Source organism: Equus przewalskii, chromosome 2, assembly GCF_037783145.1.
Source record: "Equus przewalskii isolate Varuska chromosome 2, EquPr2, whole genome shotgun sequence".
NCBI lineage: Eukaryota > Metazoa > Chordata > Mammalia > Perissodactyla > Equidae > Equus > Equus przewalskii.
The window spans coordinates 101,079,787-101,106,593 of NC_091832.1; the positions used below are offsets into that span (position 1 = coordinate 101,079,787).

At 37.5% G+C, this 26,807-nt stretch overlaps 1 protein-coding gene across 4 annotated transcripts in view; it reads right to left on the reverse strand.

The window, feature by feature from the left end:
* Positions 1-24,363, reverse strand: part of HSPA4L (heat shock protein family A (Hsp70) member 4 like) — a 61,596-nt gene extending 37,233 nt beyond the window's left edge. Inside the window, exons 1-4 of one of the 4 annotated variants that reach the window (XM_008537961.2) lie at positions 22,799-24,363; positions 21,468-21,665; positions 10,572-10,629; positions 8,836-8,976 (exon numbers count right to left, since the gene is read on the reverse strand). In XM_008537961.2, the coding sequence (XP_008536183.2) occupies positions 8,836-8,976; positions 10,572-10,629; positions 21,468-21,665; positions 22,799-23,160 (759 nt within the window). In that variant the 5' untranslated portion in view covers positions 23,161-24,363. Of the gene's footprint in view, positions 1-8,835; positions 8,977-10,571; positions 10,630-21,467; positions 21,666-22,142; positions 22,343-22,481; positions 22,658-22,798 lie in introns of those variants that run through there. The other 3 variants (XM_070609126.1, XM_070609127.1, XM_070609125.1) reach the window with 3 other exon arrangements.
* Between the last annotated feature and the right edge of the window lie 2,444 nt (positions 24,364-26,807).

The window sequence follows — 26,807 nt, forward strand, 5'->3', positions numbered from 1 at the left end:
TAACCAAATTATTTTCAATTGATTTTACCTGCTCCAAATCTCCGCTTCTCACAAAAGCAATTTTTATCATTCACTTTCCAAGCAAATGATGAAGGAGAAAAAGATCAAATAATCTTTCTTCTAAAAGTTAGAATTCTTCCTGAGTTTAAAATGAAGGCCTTAGTCATACAATTTTGGGAAAAGGAAAAGAAAACATCAGGGGAAAAAAGGGAAAATTTCCTTATTAAAAAAAAAGAAGTACAGAAGTGACATCAGCATCATGGCAGATTGAGCTTGCCTGGGACTATCTCCCCTCCAACATACAACAAAAAGGAGCAACCGTATTCCAACAAAAAATATCCTAATAGAAAAGGAATCCTCAGAGACCCACAGGAGCCAAAAGATGGAGGGCGGAGAGGCTGGAGCCCCCCTTGGAGGAGCTGGAATGGGGTAAGAGAGAACTTTGCTCCCTTACCTAAAGACTGTGGTCACTGCTGCGGGAGGCTCCATGAGGGAAGGAGTGGGGGAGGTGTCGTGCAACTGCAGGATCACCCAGGACTCCCTAGCACCCTTGCAGCCTAGAGGGAAGCCCTCTAACTGGGCAAAACCTTTTGCATGGGGTGACCTCATCAAGCCAAGACCCCAGGAGACAAGATAGCCAGAGCTGATCGGGAAACCTGGGTCTGTGGGCAAGAGAAAGTGCCACCCCCACCGACCCGTGCTGTGCCATCTCGGCTGAAGGTGGAGGGCTCAGAACATGCAGCTCTCAACCCCCATCTAGTGGCGATAGGCTGTAACTGCAACCGAATAATATCACTACATGGAAAAATTGTTCTAGAATCAAACAGTTCATAAAAGCTCCAGACCAGAAGGAAAACAATAATTACACAGAATTATGTCCTGAGGATTTGGAAATAAGTAAACTAAATGACAATGAATTCAGAATAGCTATCATCAAAAAACAACGAGCTACAAAAAATATAGAGAAACAATTCAATGAGTTTTGGAGTTACTTCACAAGAAAGACTGAAACTATAAAGGGGAATCAATCAGAAATACTAGAGATGAAAAATACAATGGAACAGATAAAACAAAATATGGATTCCCTGAATGCTCGTGTGGACATCATAGAGGAGCAAATCAGCATAATCAAAGATAGACTGGTTGAATGGCTCCAGACAGAGGGAGAGAGAGAACTAAGACTAAAAAGAAACGAAGAAAATCTCCGGGAAATAGCTGATTCAATGAGGAAATGCAACATAAGACTTATAGGTATCCAAGAAGGTGAAGAGAAGGAGAATGGAGCAGAAAGCATGCTCAAAGAAATAATAGCGAAGAACTTCCCAAATCTAGGGAATGGGAGAGAAATGTGTGTGGAGGAAACTTTCAGATCTCCTAGATATGTCAATGTACAAAGACGTACTGCAAGGCATATTGTAGTAAAACTGGCAAAAATGAATGACAAAGAAAGAATACTCAGGGCGGCAAGGCAGAAGGAAATAGCCTACAAAGTAACCCCTATCAGACTTTCAGGGGATTTCTCTGCAGAAACCTTACAAGCTAGGAGAGATTGGAATGACATATTCAAAACTTCAAAAGATAAAAATCTTCAGCCAAGAATACTCTATCCAGCAAAAATATCCTTCAGATATGAGGGAGAAATTACATCTTTCCCAGACAACCAAAAGCTAAGGGACTTCATAGCCACCAGACCCCTACCTACAAGAAATCCTCAAGAAGGCCCTCATACCTGAACAAAGGAAAAACAGAGAAAGGGGTCACAAAAAACAGAGTAAGGAGACAAATAGAATCAAAATAGGATAGCAAATATTCAACTACAGCATTAGGATAAAGGGAAGGAAAACATAAAGACAATCTTGTCACTTTAACCACAAACTCACAACACAAGTTGGAATAAGAGATGAAAATAATAACTTAGGAGGGGAGGAGGAAAAGGACTGAATCAGTTTAGGTTAAGGAAATAAGAAGGCATCAGAAAATGGACTATGTCAGGCACAAGATTCTGAATACAAACTTCAGGGTAGCCACTAAACTAAAACACAGAAACAGAGACACAAAAAATAAATAAGGAAAAAACTAAGAAACACTGCATAAGAAACTGCAGAAGTCAATGGGTAGACCAAAACACATAGGACGAGAAACAAAGGAAATGCAGGAAAACCAGAAAACAAGTGACAGAATGACAGCATTAAGCCCTCATACATCAGTAATCACCCTCAATGTAAATGAATTGACCTCTCCAATTAAAAGACACAGAGTCGCAAGATGGATTAAAGAACAAGATCCAAAAATTTGTTGCCTCTAGGAAACACACCCTAGCTCCAATAACAAATACAGGCTCAGAGTGAAGGGGTGCAAGATAATACTCCAAGCTAATGGCAAACAAAAGAAAGCACATGTTGCAATACTTATATCAGACGAAGTAGATTTCAAGATAAGGCAGGTAAAGAGAGACATAGAGGGTCAGTATATAATGGTCAAAGGGGCACTACATCAAGAAGAAATAACAGTTATAAATATCTATGCACCCAACAAAGGAGCACCAAAGTTCATAAAGCAACTATTAACAAACCTAAAAGAAGATATCAAAAATAACACAATAATAGTAGGGGACCTCAACACCCCACTCACATCATTGGACAGATCATCCAGACAGAAAATCAACAAGGAAACAGTGGAATTAAATGAAAAGCTAAAACAGTTGGACTTAATAGACATATATAGAACACTCCATCCAAAAACAGAATACACATTCTTCTCAAGTGCCCATGGACCATTCCCAAGGATAGACCATATGTTGGGAAACAAGGAAAGCCTCTATAAATTTAAAATAATTGAAATAATAACAAGCATCTTCTCCGATCATTATGCTATAAAGCTAGAAATTAATTACAAGAAAAAAGCTGAGAAACGGACAAAGATGTGGAGACTAAACACTACAGTATTGAACAAGCAATGGATCACTGAAGAAATTAAAGAAGAAATCAAAAAAATATCTGGAGACAAATGAAAACGATAACATGCCATATGAACTCCTATGGGATACAGCAAAAGTTGTATTAAGAGGGAAATTCATCGCAATACAGGCACACCCTAACAAACAAGAAAAATTCCACACAAGCAATCTCAAATTACACCTAACTGAATTAGAGAAAGAAGAACAAAGCCCAAAGTCAGCAGAAGGAGAGGAATAATAAAAATCAGAGCAGAACTAAATGCTACTGAAACAAGAAAGGAAGTAGAAAGGATCAATGAAACAAAGAGCTGGTTCTTTGAGAAGATAAATAAAATTGACAAACCCCTAGCCAGACTACAAAGAAAAAAAGAGAGAAAGCTCAAATAAACAAAACCAGAAATGAAAGAGGAGAAATAACAACAGACTCCACAGAAATACAACGGATTATAAGAGAATACCACGAAAAACTACATGCCAACAAAATGGATAACCTAGAGGAAATGGATAAATTCTTAGACTCTTACAATTTCCCAAAGCTAAGTCAAGAAGAAGCAGACAATCTGAACAGACCAATCACAAGGAAAGAGATTGAAACAGCAATCAAAAGCATCCCAAAGAATAAAACCCCAGGACCAGATGGCTTTCCTGGGGAATCCTACCAAACTTTCAGAGAGGATTTAATACCTATACTTTTCAAGCTATTCCAAAAAATTAGAAAGGATGGAACACTTCCTAACACGTTCTACGAGGCCAATATCACGCTGATACCAAAGCCCGAAAGGACAGCATGAAAAAGGAGAACTACAGGCCAATATTGTTGATGAACAGAGATGCAAAAATTGGCAAAAAACAAAATTTGGCAATTCAGCAATACATCAAAAGGATCATACATCATGATCAAGTGGGATTCATATCAGGGACACAGGGATGGTTCAACATCCGCAAATCAATCAATGTGATACACCACATCAACAAATTGAGGAATAAAAACCACAGGATCATCTCAATAGATGCAGAGAAAACATTTGACAAGATCCAAGAGCCATTTATGATAAAAACTCTGAACAAAATGGGGATAGAAGGAAATTATCTCCATATAATAAAGGCCATATATGACAAACCCATAGCCAACATCATACTCAATGGGCAAAAACTGAGTGCCATCCCCCTGAGAACAGGAACGAGACAAGAATGCCCTCTATCACCACTCTTATTCAACATAGTACTGGAGGTTTTGGCCAGAGCAATTAGGCAAGAGAAAGGAATAAAAGGAATCCAAATAGGGAGGGAAGAAGTGAAACTCTCGCTGTTTGCAGATGACATGATGTTATATATAGAAAACTCAAAAGAATCCATTGGAAAACTTTTAGAAATAATCAACAACTACAGCAAAGTTGCAGGGTATAAAAATCAACTTACATAAATCAGTAGCATTTCTATACTCTAATAATGAACTAACAGAAAAAGAACTCAATAACACAATACCATTCACAATCGCAACAAAAAGAATAAAATACCTTGGGGTGAATTTAACTAAGGAAGAGAAAGACCTATACAGTGAAAATTACGAGATTTTCCTGAAAGAAATGGATGACGACATAAAGAGATGGAAAGACATTCCATGCACATGGATTGGAAGAATAAACATAGTTAAAATGTCCATATTACCTAAAGCAATCTACAGATTCAACGCAATCCCAATCAGAATCCCAATGACATTCTTTACAGAATTAGAACAAAGAATCCTAAAATTAATATGGGGCAACAAAAGACCCTGAATTGCTAAAGCAATCCTGAGAAAAAAGAATAAAGCTGGAGGTGTCACAATCCCTGACTTCAAAACATACTACGAAGCTACAGTAATCAAAACAGCATGGAACTAGTACAAAAACAGGTGCACAGATCAATGGAACAGAATTGAAAGCCCAGAAATAAAACCACACATCTATGGACAGCTAATCTTTGACAAAGGAGCTGAGGGCATACAATGGAGAAAAAAGTCTTTTCAACAAATGGTGCTGGGAAAACTGGAAAGCCACATGTAAAAGAATGAAAATTGATGATTCTTTTTCACCATTCACAAAAATAAACTCAAAATGGATCAAAGACATAAAGGTAAGACCTGAAACTATGAGGCGTCTAGAAGAAAATATAGGCAGTACACTCTTTGACATCAGTATTAAAAGGATCTTTTTGGACACCATGTCTTCTCAGACAAGGGAAACAATGGAAAGAATAAACAAATGGGACTTCATCAGACTAAAGAGCTTCTTCAAGGCAAGGGAAAACAGCATTGAAACAAAAAAACAACCCACTAATTGGGAAAAAATATTTGCAAGCCATATATCTGACACAGGGTTAATCTCCATAATATATAAAGAACTCACACAATTAAACAATAAAAAATCAAACCACCTGATCAAAAAATGAGCAGGAGACATGAACAGATATTTCTCCAAAGAAGATATATGAATGGCCAATAGGCACATGAAAAGATGTTCATCATCACTGATCATCAGGGAAATGCAAATCAAAACTACACTAAGATATCAACTTACACCCATTAGAATGACAAAAATAACCCAAACAAAAAGTAACAAATGTTGGAGAGGTTGTGGAGAAAAAGGAACACTCAAACACCGCTGATGGGAATGCAAACTGGTGCAGCCACTATGGAAAACAGTATGGAGATGCCTCAAAAAATTAAAAATAGAACTACCATATGACCCAGCCATCCCACTACTGGGTATCTATCCAAAGAGCTTGAAGTCAGCAATTCCAAAAGTCCCACGCACCCCTATGTTCATTGCAGCATTATTCACAAGAGCCAAGACGTGGAAGCAACCTAAGTGCCCATCAACAGATGATTGGATAAAGAAGATATGGGATATATATACAATGGAATACTACTCAGCCATAAAAAAAGAATAAAATTGTCCCTTTCACAGCAACATGGATGGACCTTGAGGGAATTATGTTAAGTGAAATAAGCCAGATAGAGAAAGACAATCTCTGTATGACTCCACTCATATGAGGAAGTTAAACATGTAGACAAAGAGAACAGATTAGTGGCTACCAGGGGAAAGGGGGGGTGGGAGGTGGGCACAAAGGGTGAAGGGGCACACCTATAACATGACTGACAATAATGTACAACTGAAATTTTACAAGACTGTAAACTATCATAAACTCAATAAAAATTAACTAAAAAAAATTAAAAAAGTAAAAAAAGCATAAAAAATAAAAATAAATAAATAAATAAAAGAAATACAATATGTATTACTTCAAGGTTTCTTGGGATAATTACAAATTAAACATTAGAGATGTATATATGAAATTTAAAAATCATTCTTTTAGATGAAATAATCATTTCATCTTATACATAGGTTTAAGACTAGGTTGCATTTAAGCACTCAAAATGAAACTTTACCATGCTTTTTGACCAGGGAATACTGGAGGATCTGTACTTTATTCAAGTAATCAAACCCTTTTATAATGACAACCACAAAATTTATAAGCAATACAAAGTTACCTTAGAACCCATATAATAACTACATTTAACTTACTGAGGAAAAGGCTATGTCTTTTACCTTTGTACCCCAGTGGAGTGAATAATTTTATTCTATAACAACTAAACTTTAGAAGAGCTTTAAAGAATTTTCTTCTTAAGTAGCACAAAGTATATATGTATACAAGTGTGTATAAATACATATATAATAAGACTTACCTTAAAATAGAACTAAAATTGATATCCTTACCTTAAAATAGAACTAAAATTGATATCCATTTGTGTCCAAATCAATTTACAAGTAAATTCACAACCAAATATTATATGAAATTACTGCTTTTAAACGTGGGAAGAAATCAACCACAGAAATAAGGGAAAATGAATCAAACACAATGGTCTTAAGTCTGATTATAGGAGGCACAACAATACACTATTCTTTTGTATAAGAATATAAATGTTATATGAAATAAACATCAAAGTATATTCAAAGAAATGTCCCAAACTATAAATGGATAAAATGCTTGAGGAGCTGAATGTTGAAGATTTTCAATCTTCAAAAGATGAGGGAAGTTAGTTCAACCCAAGACTGTTTCAAAGCCTCTTCAACTAGTTTATGTGCACTCATTACGACTGCATAAAAATGCTATCAATTCAAAACTAGGTCTTGGCTTTCTTTAAAAAATTTTTTAAACTGTTTTTCTCCATTTTCTCAAACTACCTACAGAGCATGATTTTTAATTTTACTTTTAAAGAATAAAAGCAAAAGAATTTAAGCAGTTTAGAATAAAACCGCTCCCCATGGTTATTAACCAGAACTTATATTTAAAGGATAGCTGAATACTATTTCTTATCCCAATTTTGTTATCATAACCCATTCAGCTTCCTAGGCAGCAACTCTTGATCCAAAAATTTCAGCTAAAATATGCCTTCACAATTTGTCTCCTTGTCTTTAAACTCTCATAGTGTCTTCTTTAAACTATTTTAACAGCTTTATGTCTCCTTACTACAATTCATCATCCATCATGTAGTCAGAACCCTCTTTTAAAACCAGAAATTCGTGCATAGCCTTAAAACACATAACCAAGTTTAAAATAACTTTGAGATATAATTCATACAGCATAAAGTTCATCCTTTTGAAGTGTACAATTCAGTGGTTTTTAGTATATTCACAAAATTGTGAACTCATCACCAATTGTAGTACAATTTCATCACCCTAGAAAGAAATCTTGTACCCATTAGCAGTCAGTCCTCATTACCCCTTCTCTTTAACCCCTAACAATCACTAATCTACTTTGTGTCTATTGATTTGCCTGATGCTGGACATCCATACAATGGAATCATACAATAAGTGGACTTTTCTATCTGGCTTCTTTCACTTAGCATGTTTTCAAAGTTCATCTATGTTGTAGTACATTTCAGTACTCCACTCCTTTTTATGGCTAAATAATATTCCACAATATAGGTATACCACATTTTGTTTATTCACTCATCAGTTGATGGACGTGGGTTGTTTCTACTTTTTGGCTAGTATGAATAATGTTATTATGAACATTCATGTACACGTTTTTATGCACACATGTGGTTCAATTCTCTTGTGTACATACCTTAGGGTGGTAAATCATATGGTAAATCTATGTGTTTTGTGGTATTATGTTAGTTTTTGAAAAATCAACAGAAACATGTTTTTGTTAACTGATCTATAACTTACTGTCTCAGGATATCGAATTAAAAATCCAGAATCTATTTCTTACTTGGAAGAAGAGTTTGCTTTAATACTTTTAATATGTTATATGAAACTTCTAAATTAGAGAAAACTCATTACAGCAATTAACATACTTTTTGGGTCCATTCTTATAAATCACAGACGCTTCTGCCTTTGGCCCTTAAAAACAGTTCACCTCTAAAAGTTCTCCAGAGCCAACCCTGATGGCCTACTTAACATTTGGCACTTTCACCACTTTGGAGGCCCCAGTTTGTTTCCTGGTCATGGAACCACACCACCCATCTGTCAGTAGCCATGCTGTGGCAGCCACTCACACTGAAGAACTAGAAGGACTAACAACTTGAATATACAACCATGCACTGGGGCTTTGGGGAGGAAAAAGTAAAAAAATATAAAATAAAATAAAAATAAAATAAAATTTCTTCAAATAATTTTTCCTTGAAAATAAAAGTATTGTTTGGATTAAAAAGATCATTATCTAACTTAGAATTTTTGCACTCACTAAAGCTTACTATAAAAACTGCCTGTATCTAGGTGTATATGTATATGTACTGCATCCAGAGGAAAAACGTTAAATTACAAATAGGCAAAATTTCATATTTGGTTTAATTTGAATATATATTTAGACTCTAGGAATACAATAAAGCTTACCTTAACTCCTGCACTTCCATTAGGCATCTTCTGCAGCTCATAAGGAAGCCTGATTCTTTCGGTTTGCACAATAGGATCATCAAATGATCGCCCATGAAGCTTTTTGAAGCCATGAATTGTATTTCTTACATTCGTGACTATCTGTTGGCAGTAAACACTTTTATGTATCAATTACTTAATGAATGCAAAATAAAGACTATGCTAATACTTTAGAACCATCAAGTCTCTTTATCCTACACATCCAAGTTCAGAATTACACACACACGCTCATTTTTCTGGTTTCCAACTGACAGCAAACTATACAATGAAAATGTATGCATCTTAATTATTGCCCCCCAAATTCTCCTCCTATTCTAGGAATTTTAGATTCAAAATTAACATCTTCAAAAAAGAAAGAACAAAACTTTAAAACTTTTCAAATGGTACAATGAAAATCTATCTAGAACTCGTCTCTAGTTTTCCTCAACATTTTTGCTCTAGTGAATTAATATCTTTGATTTTTCATTTCTTTCCACTTTCACTTCTGTAGTTTTATTTAAACTATGTTTTTTATTGTCCTAATTTTCTTTTCCTCTCAATATCTAATTCTTTATGCAATTTCTAATATACTACTATGTCGCTTCCATTACTGAGGACTGCTCCTACGTTAGTAAATTAAAACTCCTTCCATGTAGCATGGTGCTAAGTTAAAGTCTCTTAATTTGTAAATGGTTCGTATTTTGGAGAAGTGATTTTTTCTTTAACTAGAACATGCAGTTCAAACTACAGCATATTAGTGAGATCCTGTTGCTGCCCTCTTAAGTGACCTTTAAAGCCAAATAGATCTTGATCTTTAAATATGGGATAAAAACTACAGGATCTGAATTATCATGTAGGTCTCTGTAGCTCTTTTGGAGAAATAATTTTATAGTTTGCTTTCTTCAGAGACTAAGATCTCTGATGCACTTAGAAGATCACTCAGAATACGAGACGTAAACTTTAGTAAAGGGGTTATTTTGGCACAAACTCCACATTTTTTTATGTACAATATGAAAGTTGAAGAGAAGATAGAAACATGTTCACTTATAGGCCAATTATAAGACAACTTTGATAAAAATTGTAAGCAAAAATTCCTGGATAAATGAGTCATTCCTACAAAGTCATGAGCAAAAAAGCCTCACTAAACCAAGCTATTGTACAAGAAAAGAAAAGATCCAGATACATATTAAAATGTAAAAAGTAATTGTTAAGGGTTTTTGGTTCAGGGCAATAAACAAAGTTCAAGGAAAATGAACTTAGCGTGGAAAATTAAGTGAATCTTCTACTCATAAGCATTTCACAAGCCTGGAAACATGAATACTTAAGCAGATTCCACATAAAGTAGTGGTAGCCACACTGGGTTACTATGGATGAGTTCCTCCATTTTTCTTACCTTCTTTTACAAAGACACAGCTCACTTGTCTCTAAAGTTTATATTCTAGATAGGATAGCCCTCACAGAAAGTGACCGTACAAGGAAAAACCGATGTCATACGGCAGCACACCCTAAGTTCACAACTAAAAAGATTTCTTAAAAATAAAATTCAATACATATTTTACAACTCAAAGCAGTATGTATCTAACAAAATACAAAGATGTTAGGATCTATCATATTTTCCTCATTTTCTTTTTTCACTCTTAATTATATAAAATGAGACCTTAGTTACCAAGTTTCAGTTAATTCTTCCTTAAGTCAAAACATCTATATTAACAATTTACCTGGCTCTTAGCTGCATTTCCAATGGCTCGAGTTCTCGATCCCAAAGATATACAGGCCCTAAACAGGGAAAAAACACAAAGTTTGTTCCCGTGGCACTTTTATATTAATGTGCTATCATTCTGCTTCTCCTTATACAAAAATGAATTAAAAGGATTAATATAGTCATGCATTATTTTAAAAATAGGTTATTGAAAATCAGAATTTTAAATATTTTTAAACTTTCATAAGTAATAGAATAGTGGTCAAAATAAATATTAGAATTTTTAAAAATGTGCTAATAGCTAGCAACACTATATTGGTTACCCAAAATTGTTTTTCAAATTCTATTGGTCTATGACCTACTAAAAAAATTAACTGTATTCAGTAAGGCATGGCTGCTTGAACTAAAACCTGGCTCTGCCATTTAACAGCTGAGTAACCTTGTAAAAATTACCTAACCATTATTTGTCTAAGTTTCCCATCTGGAAGACAGTGATGATAATACCTATTCATAGGGTTGTGTCAGGATTAAAAGAGTGAATACAGGTAAATGTTTTGAACAATATGATCACTGTTTTTATTACTGCATTTAAATGTAATTCTGCTTATAAAAGTGTAGAGTAACATTTTCATCAAAATACCATTTTGTGTCATGATTCAAGAAAGTGTTTCCATGATTTCAGTTGTAATTACAGGTAACTATTCATTCAAATCAACAAATATTTACAGGCATTGTGTGTATATTAGCTACAATCACTGTCCTTGGAGAATTTATGGTCAATTGAAAAAATAAATCAACACACAGGATTACGAATGATGCTAGCAAAAAAGAGAATAATCACTTCTACACAACAAGGCTTAGGAAAACCAAGTAGAAGAGGTGATTTCTGAATTAAGACTTTAAAGAAGAGAAAGTATTTAGTATGTATTTGTTTTGTTGAAAAGGACATTCCTGGTATGTAGGTATCTGTCTATTCTCAATAGGATAGCCAGAGTGATCTTCTTAAAGACTAGGATCAGGGGCTGGCCCTGTGGCCCAGTGGTTAAATTTGCGTGCTCCACTTTGGAAGCCCAGGGTTTCGCCAGTTTGGATCCTGGGCACAGACATGGAACTGCCCATCAAGCCACGCTGAGGTGGAGTCCCACATAGCACAACCAGAGGCACTCACAACTAGAATATACAACTATGTACTGGGGAGCCTTGCGGAGAAGAAGAGAAGAAGAAGAAGAAGAAGAAGAAGAAGGAAAAAAAAACCAAACTAGGATCATGAAACTCCTTTGCTGAAATCCTCTAATGGTGTCCTGTCTCACAAAGTAAAAGCTTAAGTCCCTCAACAGCCAATAAAGCCCTTCATGGTCTGGTCCTTGGCTGTTCTACCCTGTAACTTCAACCTAGGCACATTCGTCTTCTTACTATTTCCGGAATAGGGCAAGCGCACTTCTGTCTCAGGGCCTTTGTAAATGCTGTTCTCTCTGTAACATATCTAAATATATCTACATGTCTTGTGCTCTTACTTCTCTCACGTCTCTGCTCAAATGTCAGTTTATGAGAGACATCTTTTCTATCTTATGTAAACACTTCTGCTCCTCTCCAATATATCCATCTCCTACTATTTACCCAATTTTACTTTTTTCCATCATGTATCAACATCAGATACAATTTATTTATTTACTGAAGGTATCTCCACACCAGGGTGTGAACTCCATGAGGGTAGATAATATATGCCCCACTGCCCTGATCTGTGCTATCCAATGGTAGTCACTAGCTACATGCAGCTAGTAAAATTCAAATTAACTAAACTAAAAAATTCAATTCCTTAGCATCAGTCACATTTCAAGTCCTCAAAAGCCAACTTTCAAGTACTTAAGAGCCACATGTAGCCAGTGGGAATAGAGAACAGAACATACATAGAACAGATTATAGTAGATTAGAAAGTCCTACTGGATAGCTAGATCATTAACTGGGCACAGTAAAGGTACTTATTGAATGAATGGAAAGATGGCTCCTAAGGGTAAAGCTTATTTGGAGACTAGGAAGAACACAAGTTAGCTAGTTTCACAAGACATTTTGATAGACAGTATTGGGGCCAGATTATACATGGTTTCAAATGACAAATTATAAATTCAAAATTTATTTCAGCAGGTAATGGGAATTCATTAAAGGCTGTGGAATAATGGAGAGAAGACTCCATGCTTATATATAACACAAACTGAAGGGGAAAGATCCCAGAAAAGTGCTTTTCAAGGGCTGAACAAGACACTGTTATATTGGGGAACACTGGATTTTCAGGGAAGGCAAGCTGTTAAGTTCATTTAGTCACTTTAACAGATGTTTGTTGACTACTATATGTCTGGCACTCTGTTGGTTACTAGATACATAATAGTGAGGGGGGAAAAAACAAAGATATGATTTTGGCTCTCTTGAAACTTACAGTACCGTAGACTCACACAAATGAAAGTAGAGTAGGTGCTACAAAAGAGGGTGCAAACAGTGCTACGAGGGTAGATAATAGCAGGAATTGACCGAGAGGAGGAGGATCAGGATAGGCTTACCTGAGGAAGTGTTGAGGTTTGAAGGAAGAGTAAATGATGATGGGATGGAATTAGGGGAGAGTTTGATGAAGATCATTTTAACTACAGTGTGAAATAATGGGAGGAGAGGTAGAAGTTATCAGTAATCTATCAGGATGGTGGCATCCAAGACAGAAGGGGGAAGAATTAAGAGATATGTAGGAAGTAAAGTTCAAAGGACTTGTTGATGGACTACATCTTCACTGTTCAATACAGTAACCACCAGACACGTGGCTATTAAGCACGTGAAATATGGCTAGTCTGAATTGAGATGTACTTATTTTTTTTCCTGCTTTTTCTCTCCAAATCTCTCCAGTACATAGTTGTATATTTTAGTTGTGGGTCTGAGATGTACTTATTATAACTGTGAAATATACTCTGGACTTTGAAGATTTAATATTTAAAAGGGAATATAAAATATCTCATCAATTTTAAAATGCTGATTCTATGTTGAAATAAGATTTTAGATATACTGAGTTAAACATTAAAATTAATTTCACCTATTATCTTTTTAATGTAACTACTAGAACATTTTAAAATTATGTGTGTGGCTCACATTATATTTATATTGAACAGTACTGGAACAGATAATAGGAAGAGGCAAGTGTCAATAATAATGTCTGGGTTTCCAGTTTGCATAAGAGGGTAGATAGTGGTACCATTCAATGAGTCAGAAAACATTCGTAAGATGGACAGGTTTGGGGAGGGACAATCACAAGTTCTATTTTTGACATGTTGAGATTGAGGTATCTTTGAGACATACGAGTAGATATATATTTAGAGCTAAACTGTTAAAAGCGGTGCAGAGATGTAGGAGATAATGGAAGTTACTCTTCTCTAACTGTGATCCGGTGAAAAGAGGAAAATTAGGATATAGCAGGAATCAGTGGTTCAGGTGACATCTTCACATCTTGCAAATAACTCCTTGATTCAACATAGTCTCTGCCAGAATAGATATTTGCATACCTAATATGGCAATCTATATGGATGGTTGGCATTCCACCCTAAAACTCAGAGAAAATATGGATTTGCCATCTCTTAGCCTACTCTATAATCTCTCTTTCTCTCAACTCTATTATTTGGACACACTTCTGAATACTTTTAATTTTTCAATACTACACTACCATCACTTGAGTGCACAGAAAATCTTATTCTTAGGTTGATGCTCATGAGTTTAACTTCTGTTAGAACATTAAATCCAAATAAGACTGATTCAACTATCATTTATCAACTGTTAAATTCTTTGAAATACGCTTCACACATATATCACTTCCTAGAGAAAGCTAAACAGTTACCATTATCAGATAGTCTCTGAAGTTAAGAGTAGACAATTTTTAAAGTTAAAAAAATTTAATGTTACAGTTTGGAAATACCCAGTTTCAATACACAGAAAACCTTTCTCAGATAGCTAGAAGTCTTCAAACTCCTTCCTTTTCCAAAAGATTCTAGAACACAACCATTAAATAAATATCTGCCAAGGATTTTCAGAAAGTCAAAATAAATACCTCTTCTCTTTCAAAACTTTTACCCAACTTAAATACCAAGAGAAACAAACATTACACCACATACTAGGCTGATATAAAAGTTTTTATAAGAGATGATATTCAATAGTTTATCCAAATGTATATCACATAATCCATTTATATTATACTTTTTACAGATTATTTTAAGCACTGTTTAGAAATTCCATTTTATACCTAAAAACAAACAAACAGAGGGTTTACAATGCAGCTTAAATCTATAACATCCAATCCGATGTTACCACCATAGTGGTCGCCCAAGATTCTCAAAGAATGTCACAAAATTCTAAACAAACAAGCAAAACTTTTAAATGCCCTATGTCGTTTTTCACAGTAGATGGCATAAAAAATCAAATGACAGGGGTTACTTTAAGAAAGTTGTATTTGTATTTTCTCTTAAAATTTAAGATAAATTTTCTGTCTCTCTTATAATGCCTATTTTTATAAGGACAAGCATAATTATGTTGGAGAAAATACATATTGCCAGCAGACTAAGAGACTTCTCACTTAAGAGGTCACCAGTCTCCAAATTTGTTTGCTTTTTTTGTCAACCTCCACACTAGGGATTCAAAATCTCTTGATTTTACCACTTAGCACTTTAAAAACAGCCCTATTTAAAAAATTTTGGCTTTCCCTTGCCAGTTTCCACAGGATCACAATTACTATTTATAGCCTCTTCTGCAATCTTTGAGTAGATGCTAAGAAACACAATAGCAAAATTAATGATGATATGAGAGGGCAATCAATTGATTTAAATCAAGGGGTCAGCTTCTTACATTGCCAGTTTGGCTTTGAATCAAACTGTCAACTGCTAAGCAACTAGTTTCAACTATGGTTGCCAAGATGTCCACAGAGCAGGATTTCTCAACCTTAGCACTACTGACATTTTGGGTCAGGCAATTCTTCATTGGGGGAATGGGACTATCCTGTGCACTGCAGGATTTTAAAGAGTATCCCAGGCCTCTACTAACTAGACAGCAGTAGCACTACCCCTTTCCCACTCCCAGTGTGACAACCAAAAATTTCTTCAGATATTCTCAGATGTGCCCTGGGGGGCAAAATTTCCTCCAGTTGAGAACCACTGTCCTATACCATCCTTTTCCAAACAGTGTTCTGTGGAATATAATTCCTTAGAGGTTCAAATAAGGTGGGGAAAATGTTCTTTTCTTGGAGTGTTCCAATACTTACAAACTAAGGGATCTGAGAAGTTCTGCAGTAAGGGAAACATCTGGTTATTATTTCCCACACTTACCTATCTGGAAAAAAGTTGCCCTAGAAGAGGGTGAGGGAGACATGTTCTGGAAAGGACTCACTGTTGCCATTTGCTTTCTAGCTTGCTACTTAGAAACATAAAACGACTTCTAGGCAGAGACGATTTAGTAATAAGAAAGACTTTCCAGTCCTTCAATATGGACAACAGATACAAATTTTAACATATAAAAAACAAAAATTTCTTTAAGTTTCCAAATGCTTTTAGTGAGCATAATTCATAAATAAATTAGTTCATAACTTGAAACCATTAACAGAAATCACACAGATGTTTACATAGGTAGACACAATATTTAAAAAGCTGATTAAGTACATTAGATATATTACTTAAGTATCAATTATTAGATTTGATACATTATTTGAAAAACTGATTATCTTACTTAAAACACCAGTAATTCAAAGACAAATAGCAATGCACAATAATTTTAAAGTTCTTTTGATTATGACTGCCTAGACCAGGGGGTTTCAAATTCCCACTTGCCACCCATATTTATAAGTAAAGTTTTATCAGAACACAACTACGTTCATTAATTTGTATTGTGGTGACCACATACTAAAAAGACTACCAATGGCATGTTAAACATCTTAAACTCATAAAAGGTACTATGTCATTTGTACTTGCCATGCTTTGCCTTCTAGAAAATTTTCAGAATTTCTTACCCACAAATTCAAGGCAGTGACTGGAGATTCATTTTGTTGTAGATCATATTTATACTAAAAGATTTTATAGTCCTAGATTTGGCTAAAGTGCTAAAAAGTGAGCAATCTGCTCTTCCATTCATCTCAGTACAATCTGGTTTTTTTTAAAAGCGCAGGGGCTGGCCCCATGGGGTAGTGGTTAAGTTCAGCAGACTTGGCTTCAGTGGCCCAAGTTCATGGGTCTGAGTCCCAGGTGTGGACCTATACCACTCGTGCCATAGCCATGCTGTGGCAGTGGCCCACAAATAATGTGGAGGAAAACTGGCACACGTTAGCTCAGGGCTAATCTTCCTCAGCAAAAAACAAAAGCATACCTATTCATTGAATTTTTATCAACAGGAAAATAATACTTTGAAATGTCTGCCAATAGTAGTGTATCTATCAAAGGAATACAATACAGCCATTAAAAAGAATGAGGTCAATTATAGCTGTATGTTCAAGTTTGAGATGTCCATAATCCATTTTGAAAAAAGCAACTGCAAAATACATATAACGTAATTCTACTTTTGTTAAAAAAATTTTTTAAAATCCCAGTTATGTAGATATACTCACATACTTGCAGAAAAATAGAAACATACTAAAGTTTAGGAGGTGGTTGGGAAGGGACAAAGGGGCAGACTTACTTTGTATACTTTTTCATCATTTAAAATATTTTTTTAAATCAAAGTTAGCATAAGCCCACAGTAAAACATAAAAACAAAACCAACTCATATACTAGAAAGACTATCTAATAAAAAATGTTAAAGCCTCCTCCACTCTCCAAACTGACATCACCATAAAAAGTCCTCCTACCCAATGACAGCCACTGATAACCTCTGGAGTTTAGCAGTTTCTACGCATAAAAATTTTTAATACCCCAACATAAGTGATCTCTACTTCTGTGCATTGAAGAGGACATCTCACATATCTGAAATACAGTGTATAAACAATATTTTCCCATATTTCCAGATTATTCATACACTGGTAAAAAAAAAAAATAGGGAGAAAGTAATGAAGACAGAAAACCAGAGAACTGAATAATAAGAATTTTGATGATAAAGCAATATATCTAACAAAGATCTCCTCAAACGGTTTCATTAAAAAAATCCATTTTCCTTATTGTAAAATATGTTCATAAAAATTCCAAACATTACAGACTACATATTAAATGCACACCCTCCATAACTCTACTTCTAAGAAATATTCATTGTTAATATTGTCTTCCACATTGCTTTCCTCCATATGTCTACACTATCATATTTTTTGCTAGTATATATTTTTTATGAATTTTTAAATGAAATAAGATTTTTTACATGTTCTTAAAATAACATAAAAGCATATTAAAACATTTTAAAAGAATATAATATTTCTTAGAAACTAGCCAAAGTAGATGAGTTTATTGATACTAGAGCAAAGATGATTCTCTATACAATAACTGCCCAGCCAGGGATTTGTCTCTTTGATTTTTACATCCCCATTAACCTGGTACATATACACTATTGTTATCCCAACAGATTATGAAGCACATTGAGGTTTTGGGGTCAAAGAGGCCTGAAACTGAATCCATTTTATTGCTTACTAGTTCTTGGCCAGGATACTTAACTTTGCTTTAGGCTTTTTATGGAAAAAGACAGCTAGTATTACCAAACTCACAGAATTGGTATGATATGTCTATGACAGTGCAAGCACAATGCTGCACACGGCAATCACTATTATCAATACAGGCAGCATGTTTTGGTTGGCCACATGCTTTAATCTGATATTGAATGAGGATTCTTGGCTGCAGTTTTCTTTTCCCATGAGTGAAACTAATCACTTTGATATAATTAAGCCTGAGATGGAAATTTCAATCCCCACATCTATACTTAATTTACAAAGATATCTAAGGCCTTAAAAATGAGCACACTCAGTAATCCTACTTCTAGGAATTCATTTGAAGGAATTAAGGGTCAAAAATTTAGTTACAAAGATAGTTATTGCAGCACTGCTTATGAAAAGAAAATATAAACAACCTAAATGTTCAATAAGAGATGGATTACATTAAGGAAATGATTATACAAACACTAAACTAATGGCATAGCAATATTTTACATAGAGAAAGATTACCAAACAGAAAATGAAGTATAATCTACCCTTGAAACATACACAGAGAAAGCCATCTGGAAGTTTTATTTCTGGGCGGAGGGATTATAATTTTTATTTTCATCTTTTAATGTGCCTGTACGTCTACAATACAGCAGAACAGGTAAAATACTTTTTGTGTAATAATTTTTTAAAATAAGGCAATGTTCAGAAAAAACAGTTAATTTCTTTCCTTTTCAATTTTTGCATGTTAATTTCCTTCTCCCTCTCCAACTTCTGCATTAGAAGAGAGGCTAGTACAACCACTCCAACTTTACAGAAGGTGAATCTGGAGAATTAGTAGGTTAAATTACTTGCCTTTGGTCTCTTAATTGTAGGCCAAAAGTTAAGTAGCTATTTTTTTCACTAAACTGTTTCTCTTGATTTATATCATAAGCTCCTCCCATGTATATATAACTATGTTAAAGAATGAAACAAATGTGAAAAAGTATGGACGCTGAAACCAAGAAATCAAACATTTCCCTCCTCTATTCCACAGGATCCTTTTATAATGTATTTGCATCTTAGAAATAGCCGTGTCACATATTATTACCTTGATGTCAGCAACTGGAATATGGAAAAAAAAATTGTGAAAGCTAGTTTATATGTATTATTAAATACTGTAGTATATTAGAAAAGTTACAGGTTCTCTAACAGTTATAAAGCTTTTTGTAAGACAGGCATTCAATAAATAAATGTCCAGGGATCAGGAAGAGCTATGTTTTCATTCAATAATTTAAGTCCCACAAAGTAAACAGACAGCGTAAGAACACGGGACTACAGTGAAGTATTAGTTCAGTAATGATAAGAGAGACATTCCCGAGGTAAATGATAGTACGCAGCCATGGGAACAAGGGCAGAGTTTCTGATGCAAGCTAAGTAAGAATATGATCCCTCCACCTTAGGAAATTTCTAGTTTGGATTAGGCTCATTAAATCTAGATATTAGTAGTGCTTCTCTTACCCACAAGTCAGAAATACCATACTAAATCTCAGCCCCATAGAATTAGCCAATGTATCTTAAGAACAGTAACAAGGAGACTTCTAGAAGACTCAAACGAGCAGCCTAATTTTTAAAGAACTCTGTAAGTCTCGCCAGGCTCTTTAAAGAATCATGGACTCGCTACTAAGATTTCTGAGCCTGGAAATACACTATCTGTCCTACAGTTCTGATTTCTGATCGTTTAGGATAAGGCTTTAAGGGGAATGTCCATCCTACTTCTCACTTTTTCTCCATAGGCTAAGTCCCTGAAGCGAAAGACTGCCCCCATTAACCCTACTCTGCTGAAAGAAGAGAGTGGAATTTCCTGATCCTTTTCTGGCAGAAGCCCGTATCTGTTGTGGCCTAAAACAAAATCTTGTAGAGATAAAGTCATAAATAGTTAACAATTACTGCTTCAGCCTCTCATTGTGCATAAAAGCCAGAAAAAGATGTAAAAAGGAGAAGCAAGAGTTCTAAGAGTACAATGAAGATTAACTGATCTATGCTCAGATTTGAGAATATAAACATACAAAATTCCAATAGAAGAAATATAATGCATACATCTAGAAAAAGGTGGTATAAAACCTTCTAGAATATTCTTTGAAAGAAACCAAAGCAGAGACTGCTCCAAGTAAGCTACTCTTCAACATTTCCTTGACATATATTAAAACTATTCAAAGAACTGTAGTAATTTAATCATCTAAAGGCTTAGTCTAACGCTGATCTTGGTTAAGATTAGTCTTATATTTAAAGTATTATGTTTTGGACCACTCCGAAGGGTGAAATTAATATGGTTAGTTACCTTTCCACAGAAATTAAGACATAAACTTTTGATTTCCTCATAAAATTACCAGTAACGGGAGCCTATAACAAGAAGCTAGCCTTTCATATCCCTAATATTCTTTGCCAACAAAGTTCTCAGACCAGAGAAACAATGGAACATGTGGAAACATGTTTCCATGACATAATGCCACTCCTTTTAAGTCTCTCATCAAGTCTTCATAATAGAATCACTCCACAATCATGTTTATACAAGACAGCCGCCTCGGACTCCGCAACAGCTCATTTTGTATAAATACGCTTTTGGCAGGTTCTAACTCCACGACTTTCCATTAATGGACGTACATTACCAATACAAGAGGCCAACGACGCCCTCCCTGATTCTCGAATTCTCAAGGACACTGGGGTAAAACCCTGCACATCTCAACCCCTTCTCCAAGAAAAAAAAAAAAGTGCTTTCCAGGCCCCATGAACCTGCAACTCATCTTCCAGTGTGTGCAGTCTAAGGTTTCATTTCTTACTTTTCCGAGAGAATGCTGTCACGCAAGGATGGAGAAAAGAGGAAGGGAAGAATGAATGAAGAGTTCTTTACTCAGCTGGCCGGGGAGACCCACCGGCCCGCGGTGGAAAACCCCACGCCAGCCCCACTAGAGGTGAGCAGAGACCTTTCCCCAATGTTCAGTAAGTCGAGGCGGTTCCACACCAACCCCTTCCCGAAAACTAAAGCGGGGCCACTGGGGTCGGGCGGCAGGGACACACGTGTGTGCGTACAGAAAGGAGAGATGCGCTAAGTATAAGACGTAAGTCCCTGTCCTTGAAGGAAAAGCAGCTTTGCAGAGCGACCAAGTCCGCCTCCCCCCGGGCCCGCCGCCCAGCGGTCTCCAGAGACTGCAGCTGACGGACTGCACCTGTCATCTCAGGGTTCGGCGCGCGTCCGAAGAAACTGCAGGCAGGACCACCGTAAGGGTCGGGGCGATGACCAGACAAGGCACTTACGGGGTACACCTGTCGCTGTACTCGTTGGCGATGGTCTCGATGCCGCCACTCCTCGCTACAGCGATGTAGCAGTTGAGAAAGCCGAGGTCAATGCCAACCACAGACATCCCGCCGCCTGAAGGTCGGGGTGCTGGCGCTGAAGCCTCCTGTGTGGGGACCGCGTCCTCTGCTGGGCTGCTGCTCCTGGGACTGCGACTCCTACGGGAAGCAAAGGTGAGATGACCCGAAGCGGCCGCACATCAAATCTAGGGCAGCGCGCCGGGGAACCGCGGAGCAGGGAGAGTCCGCCCGCGCCGCAGCCTCCGCCGCCTCGGTCTCTCTCCACTGCGGTTCGGCCGCCTCCAACCGGCAGTTACGGGGGTCTGCGCCTGCGCGCTCGGCCGCCGGGGACGCGCGCGAGCCTCCTCTGCGCGCTGGAGGATGCTCCGGGCCTCGACTTCGGCCGCTTCCGTCAGCACTCGGGCAACGGCCGCCTGAGATGCTGCGGGTTCGAGAAAGATCTGGAAAATGGAGGCCCCTGAGCGAGCCGGGTATGGGAGGGAGGAGAAGGCGGAGCGCGGAGGATCAGGGAGGAGAGAGGGGGGAGCGGAGCTGGCTTGCTCGCCATCGCGCGGCAGCCGGGCGCACTGCGCTGGGCGAGGTGAGAGGCAGCCGCGGGCCCGGCGCTTGGCTAACCTATTTGGAAGCGTCCCTTGGGGTGGTTTTTGGCACCCAGGGGCAGGCCTGTCGCTCCGAGGGCCCGCCCGCCTGCCCGCAGCCCGCGCACCCACCCGTCGGCCTCGCCGCCCCGAGGGGCCCATGTGCCGCCGGCCGGCGCGCTCGCCGTCTGCCCGCGGGGTCCTGCCGCCCGCCCGCCGCCGCCGCGCCCGGCTCTGTGAGGTGGCGCCCATTGTGCGCGCGGCGGCGGCCTCGCCTCGCCCCACGCCAGGGGGCAACGCCGATCCCAGGGCAAGGAGTCCTTTGCGCTTCACAGGCAAAACCGACTCAACAAATTTGTGCGGTTTTTTTCCTTACCAGGGCTCGAAATATCAAAAACCAAACTTCGGTCAAGAAACGAGCTTTCCTTTCGTGTAGCTTCCTTCACACCATTCACACGTTCACACATGCAGTCTCCTCCGCTAACCCTGCCCTCGGAAAACCAGTTTTACGGGAAAGTGACCTTACGTATGTGCGTGAGTCACTGTGACAGCAGGCAAGCCTGGGCATCGCCTCCAGCCCCTGCCCTTTGGTCGGCGGAAAAGGAGCCCACTGTGGTCCAGCTGTGTGCCTGCTTCATTTGATCAGCGTGTGTCGTCGGTCTGAAATTTAACCAAGTTACGGTTTACACTTACCAAGTTTGGCTGGCTGGCTCCTTCTCCTTCAGTTCTTCGCGGGGCTCCAGTTTCTTCTCACCCAATTCCTCTTGTGCTTCCTTTTGCTTCTCGCTTAATTCATCGTATGTTTCCTGTTCCTTCTCGCCCCATTCTTCGTGTCTTTCCTCGTCCCTCTCGTCCAATTCTTCGTTTGTTGCCTGTTTCCTATCTGTTTCTGTCTTGAAAGAGACTTTCTTGCGAGGTTTTTTAGCCCTGTTATCCTTAGTTGCCCAGTTCTTAAAAGCATTTAGACTTTTTGCTACCATCAATGCTGCAACAGCAGTAGCAGCAAATATGGTGATAGCTCCTGCTGCTGTTGCTATGAGGAACATGAAATCCATTTTCGACGGCAATACTGAGGAAACTGGAATGTACAGTATTGTTTGACTCCACTCTTTCTACATGAAAGAATTGCACCTTTCTTCCATTTCACAAGCACCCGGGAAGAGTGGTGGCTCCCAGTCGTCGCCGTCCTCTCCGACCCGACCCGGCAGGACTCGGGGGAGGCGCGTCCCAGCAGGCGTCGCGCGAGCCGCGCGTCGATTGGGTACCGCCCGTCGCAAGAGAACCCTGGGCCGCCAGGCCCGCAGGGCGCTCGTGGCTTCTGCCTTTTCTCCTCAGGTGTCTCTTCAGCCGTCCTCCTTTTGGGCCCGCCACCATCTAGATTTATTCCAGAATATCCTGAAACTCTCCTAGGACCATTTATTTATCCATGCTTTCTGTCTGTAAAACTTGAAGGTGTGAGAATAATTTTTCGACTAAACACTTAAAACATCAAAGTAAAAAGAAACAGTTGAGGTTAGGAGCAAGGGATTGTTACCACATTCTTTACAATTACCGGGAGGAAATGAGAGTACCTAGTAGCTAGAAGCATGACAGGGTTTGGGGTCACATAGACTTGGGTTTTAGTCCCAGGCTTGCGTAACTTACTAATGGTAGGACTTTCGGCAAGTTACTTAACTCTCCAAGTCCCAGGTTCAAAATCTGTTAAAATGAAGACAAATATACCTACTAGGGTGTTTTTGTGATTAAATACTGTTAGCATAGCAATGGTGCCTGGCATCAAAAAGACCAATAACTGGTAGTTATGCCTAGCTGCTGGTAGAATATAGGAAGTATATTGGTTTATCTATATTGATCCATGTCCAGCAACCCTGCTGTACTCTCATAAATTCTAATATTTGTAGTTTCTTGAATTTTCTGTGTATAGAGCCACATGACCTGGGAAATAATTTTTTCATTTTTAATCCTTCTACTTCTTTTTTCCTAATTATGTTGCCTAAGCTCTTCAGGACTATGTTGAAAATAAGCAGTAGTGGTGAGCATCCCTGTCTTGTGCCTAACATTAAAGTACTTCCGGGGCTGGCCCCGTGGCCCAGTGGTTCAGTTCGAGCACTCCGCTGCAGGCAGCCAAGTGTTTCGTTGGTTCAAATCCTGGGCGCGAAACATGGCACTGCTCATCAGGCCACGCTGAGGCAGTGTCCCACATGCCACAACTGGAAGGACCCACAACGAAGAATATACAGCTATGTACCGGGGGGCTTTGGGGATAAAAAGGAAAAAAATAAAATCTTAAAAAAAAAAAAAGTACTTCTGTGTTCATGATGTAAGAAAGTTAAAATTATCATATTTTCCCAATTTGCTAAGTTTTTCTAATAAGTGGATACTGAAGCTTAACAAATGTTATTCATCATCTATTGAAATGATCTTTTTTCTCCCTTAATCTGTTAATGTCGTGAATAATATTAATAGATTTTCTAATATCCTTGCATTCCTGGGATAAACCAGCTAGGCCATGATGGTTCTGATTGTTTTTAAATACATTGGATTTGGCTTGTGATTATTTTATTTAGAATGTTTGCATCTGTAGTTATAAGATTTAATTTTCCTTTCTTTATTCTTCTTGTTGATAACTAGATTATACTAGCTTCATAGAAGAAGTTGAGGTTTCCTCTTTTTTTTCTTTTCTCTGGCAAAGTTTTGGGATGACAAGCCTGAAAACCCATCTTGGCTGGGAGCTTATGAGTAGATTTATGACTACTGGTTAAGTTTCTTTACTGAGTATAGTCTATGTTTTTCTATTATTTCTTGAATCAATATTGATTTATAATTTTATTGAAAATTTACCATTTCATCTAGTTTTTCACATTGTTGGCATAAAGTTGATTATTCCATTTATGATTTAAAAAAATATCTTCTGTAGCTATATGTCCATTTTTTCATTCTTAACATTTTTTTCTTGGTTCTTATCACTAATGGTATGTTAAAAGACCTGGTTTTTCCTTTTCTTGCCTTCTTTATGATCATAGTCTTTGTTTTCTATTTCATCTGCTCTTTATTTCCTTCAATAGTTTCCTTTGTTTTGTTCTTTTTCTAATCTCCTGAGTTTAACATGTAGTTCATTTTCAGTCTTTCTTGTTTTCTAATACATATATTTGTAGCATAAATTTCCTTCTAGATACCATATTAGATACCATATTTTCAAACAATTAAGATAGAAGAGTAGGTGATGGAGATAAAAATATTACTGATAACATTGATATTAGAGAAATGTGTCTTCGGGGTTGTAATTATTGTACCCCAGGCAGATTTACCTACCTAGTTATAGTAATACACCTAATTCCACATTGGGGACTGCCCCTTTGAAAACTGAAGGAGGGAGAGACCAGAACGTGTGTAGGCTCCCAAGAGAAGTGAGAAAGAGGCTAAATTATTCCCAAATTCACCAAGTTAAGTCACTTCTCCTATCAAAAAGTCTTTTACAGACAGTGCTTCTGTAGGTTTACCAGCATGTTTACTTTGTTGCTTTTTGCACCCCACTCTTTCCTTCTGGGTTCAGTTTCCTCTCAGTAAGGTTCTCTGATGGTGAACTGTTGGTTTTTTGTTTTTGTCTGAAAAACTTTCTTTACCCTAACTTTCAAATAACAGTTTAGTTAAGATAGAATTCTTGATTGACAGTTATTTTCCCTTATCTTTTCGCATCCATTATTATCGATGAGTCTAAGTACTGTTCCTTTGTAAGTCATTAGTTCATCTTTCTTTCTTTGATATTTTGCAGTTTCATTATGATGTCTCTAAGTGTGGATTTTGGAAGTTCTGGAGAAGTCTCAGACATTATCCCTTTGATTATTGCCTCTCACTCTTCTTTTCAGTTTCTTCTGGATCTCCTATTAGAAGGCGTAGGGTATCTTTATTCTAACCTTTACGACTTTTAGCCTCTTTTCGTCATGTTTTTAATTTCAAGCACTCTACCATTTTTAGTTTTCTTTTTCAAACTCATCTGTTCTTCTTTCATACTGTACTATTTCCATTCTTTCTCTTCCTTTAAAAAATCTATTAATCATTTTAAACATTCCAATAGTCTCTTTTAGATTATTTTATCACATTCTTAGTTTTTGGGGTGCTAATTCTGATTGCTGTATCTACCAACTCTGCCACACAGTGCTTGTTTCCTCATATGGTTTATAATGTTTTGACCATGAATTTATCTTCAGTAAGGCTACTATTTCTGTGGAACTTTTGTGTACGCTGGGTCGTAGAAGAGTCCCAGAGAGAGGTTTTGTACTTCTGTCAGAGCCCTGAGGAAATTCCACTGGTCCTAGACCAGTTTTAATTTTTCAGTTTAGAATTCTTGTACCATACAGATACTGTTTATGTGTGTATGTGTATGTGTGTTCTACACTTGGCTGTGGTACAAGCCTGGGTGTCTTGATTTCTCACAGATGACTTTTTTTTTTTTTTTTTTTCCTACTCACTGCTTTGAGGTGGTTGGCAATCTTCCTTGTCTCCTATGGTTTGGTGCCTATTTTCTTAGTCTCTCTTCTTAACTAAAATACTCCTTCCAAGCTTTCAGCTTTATTGGACAATTTGTGTGGTTGGTAGGCATAGTGTGTTCAGTTTCAGTTCCTGTAGTTTACCAGGGCTCATGATCAAAACTCCTATCTATATGTGGGTGTCAAAACTACCCTTAGTGTCTATATGGGTTTCT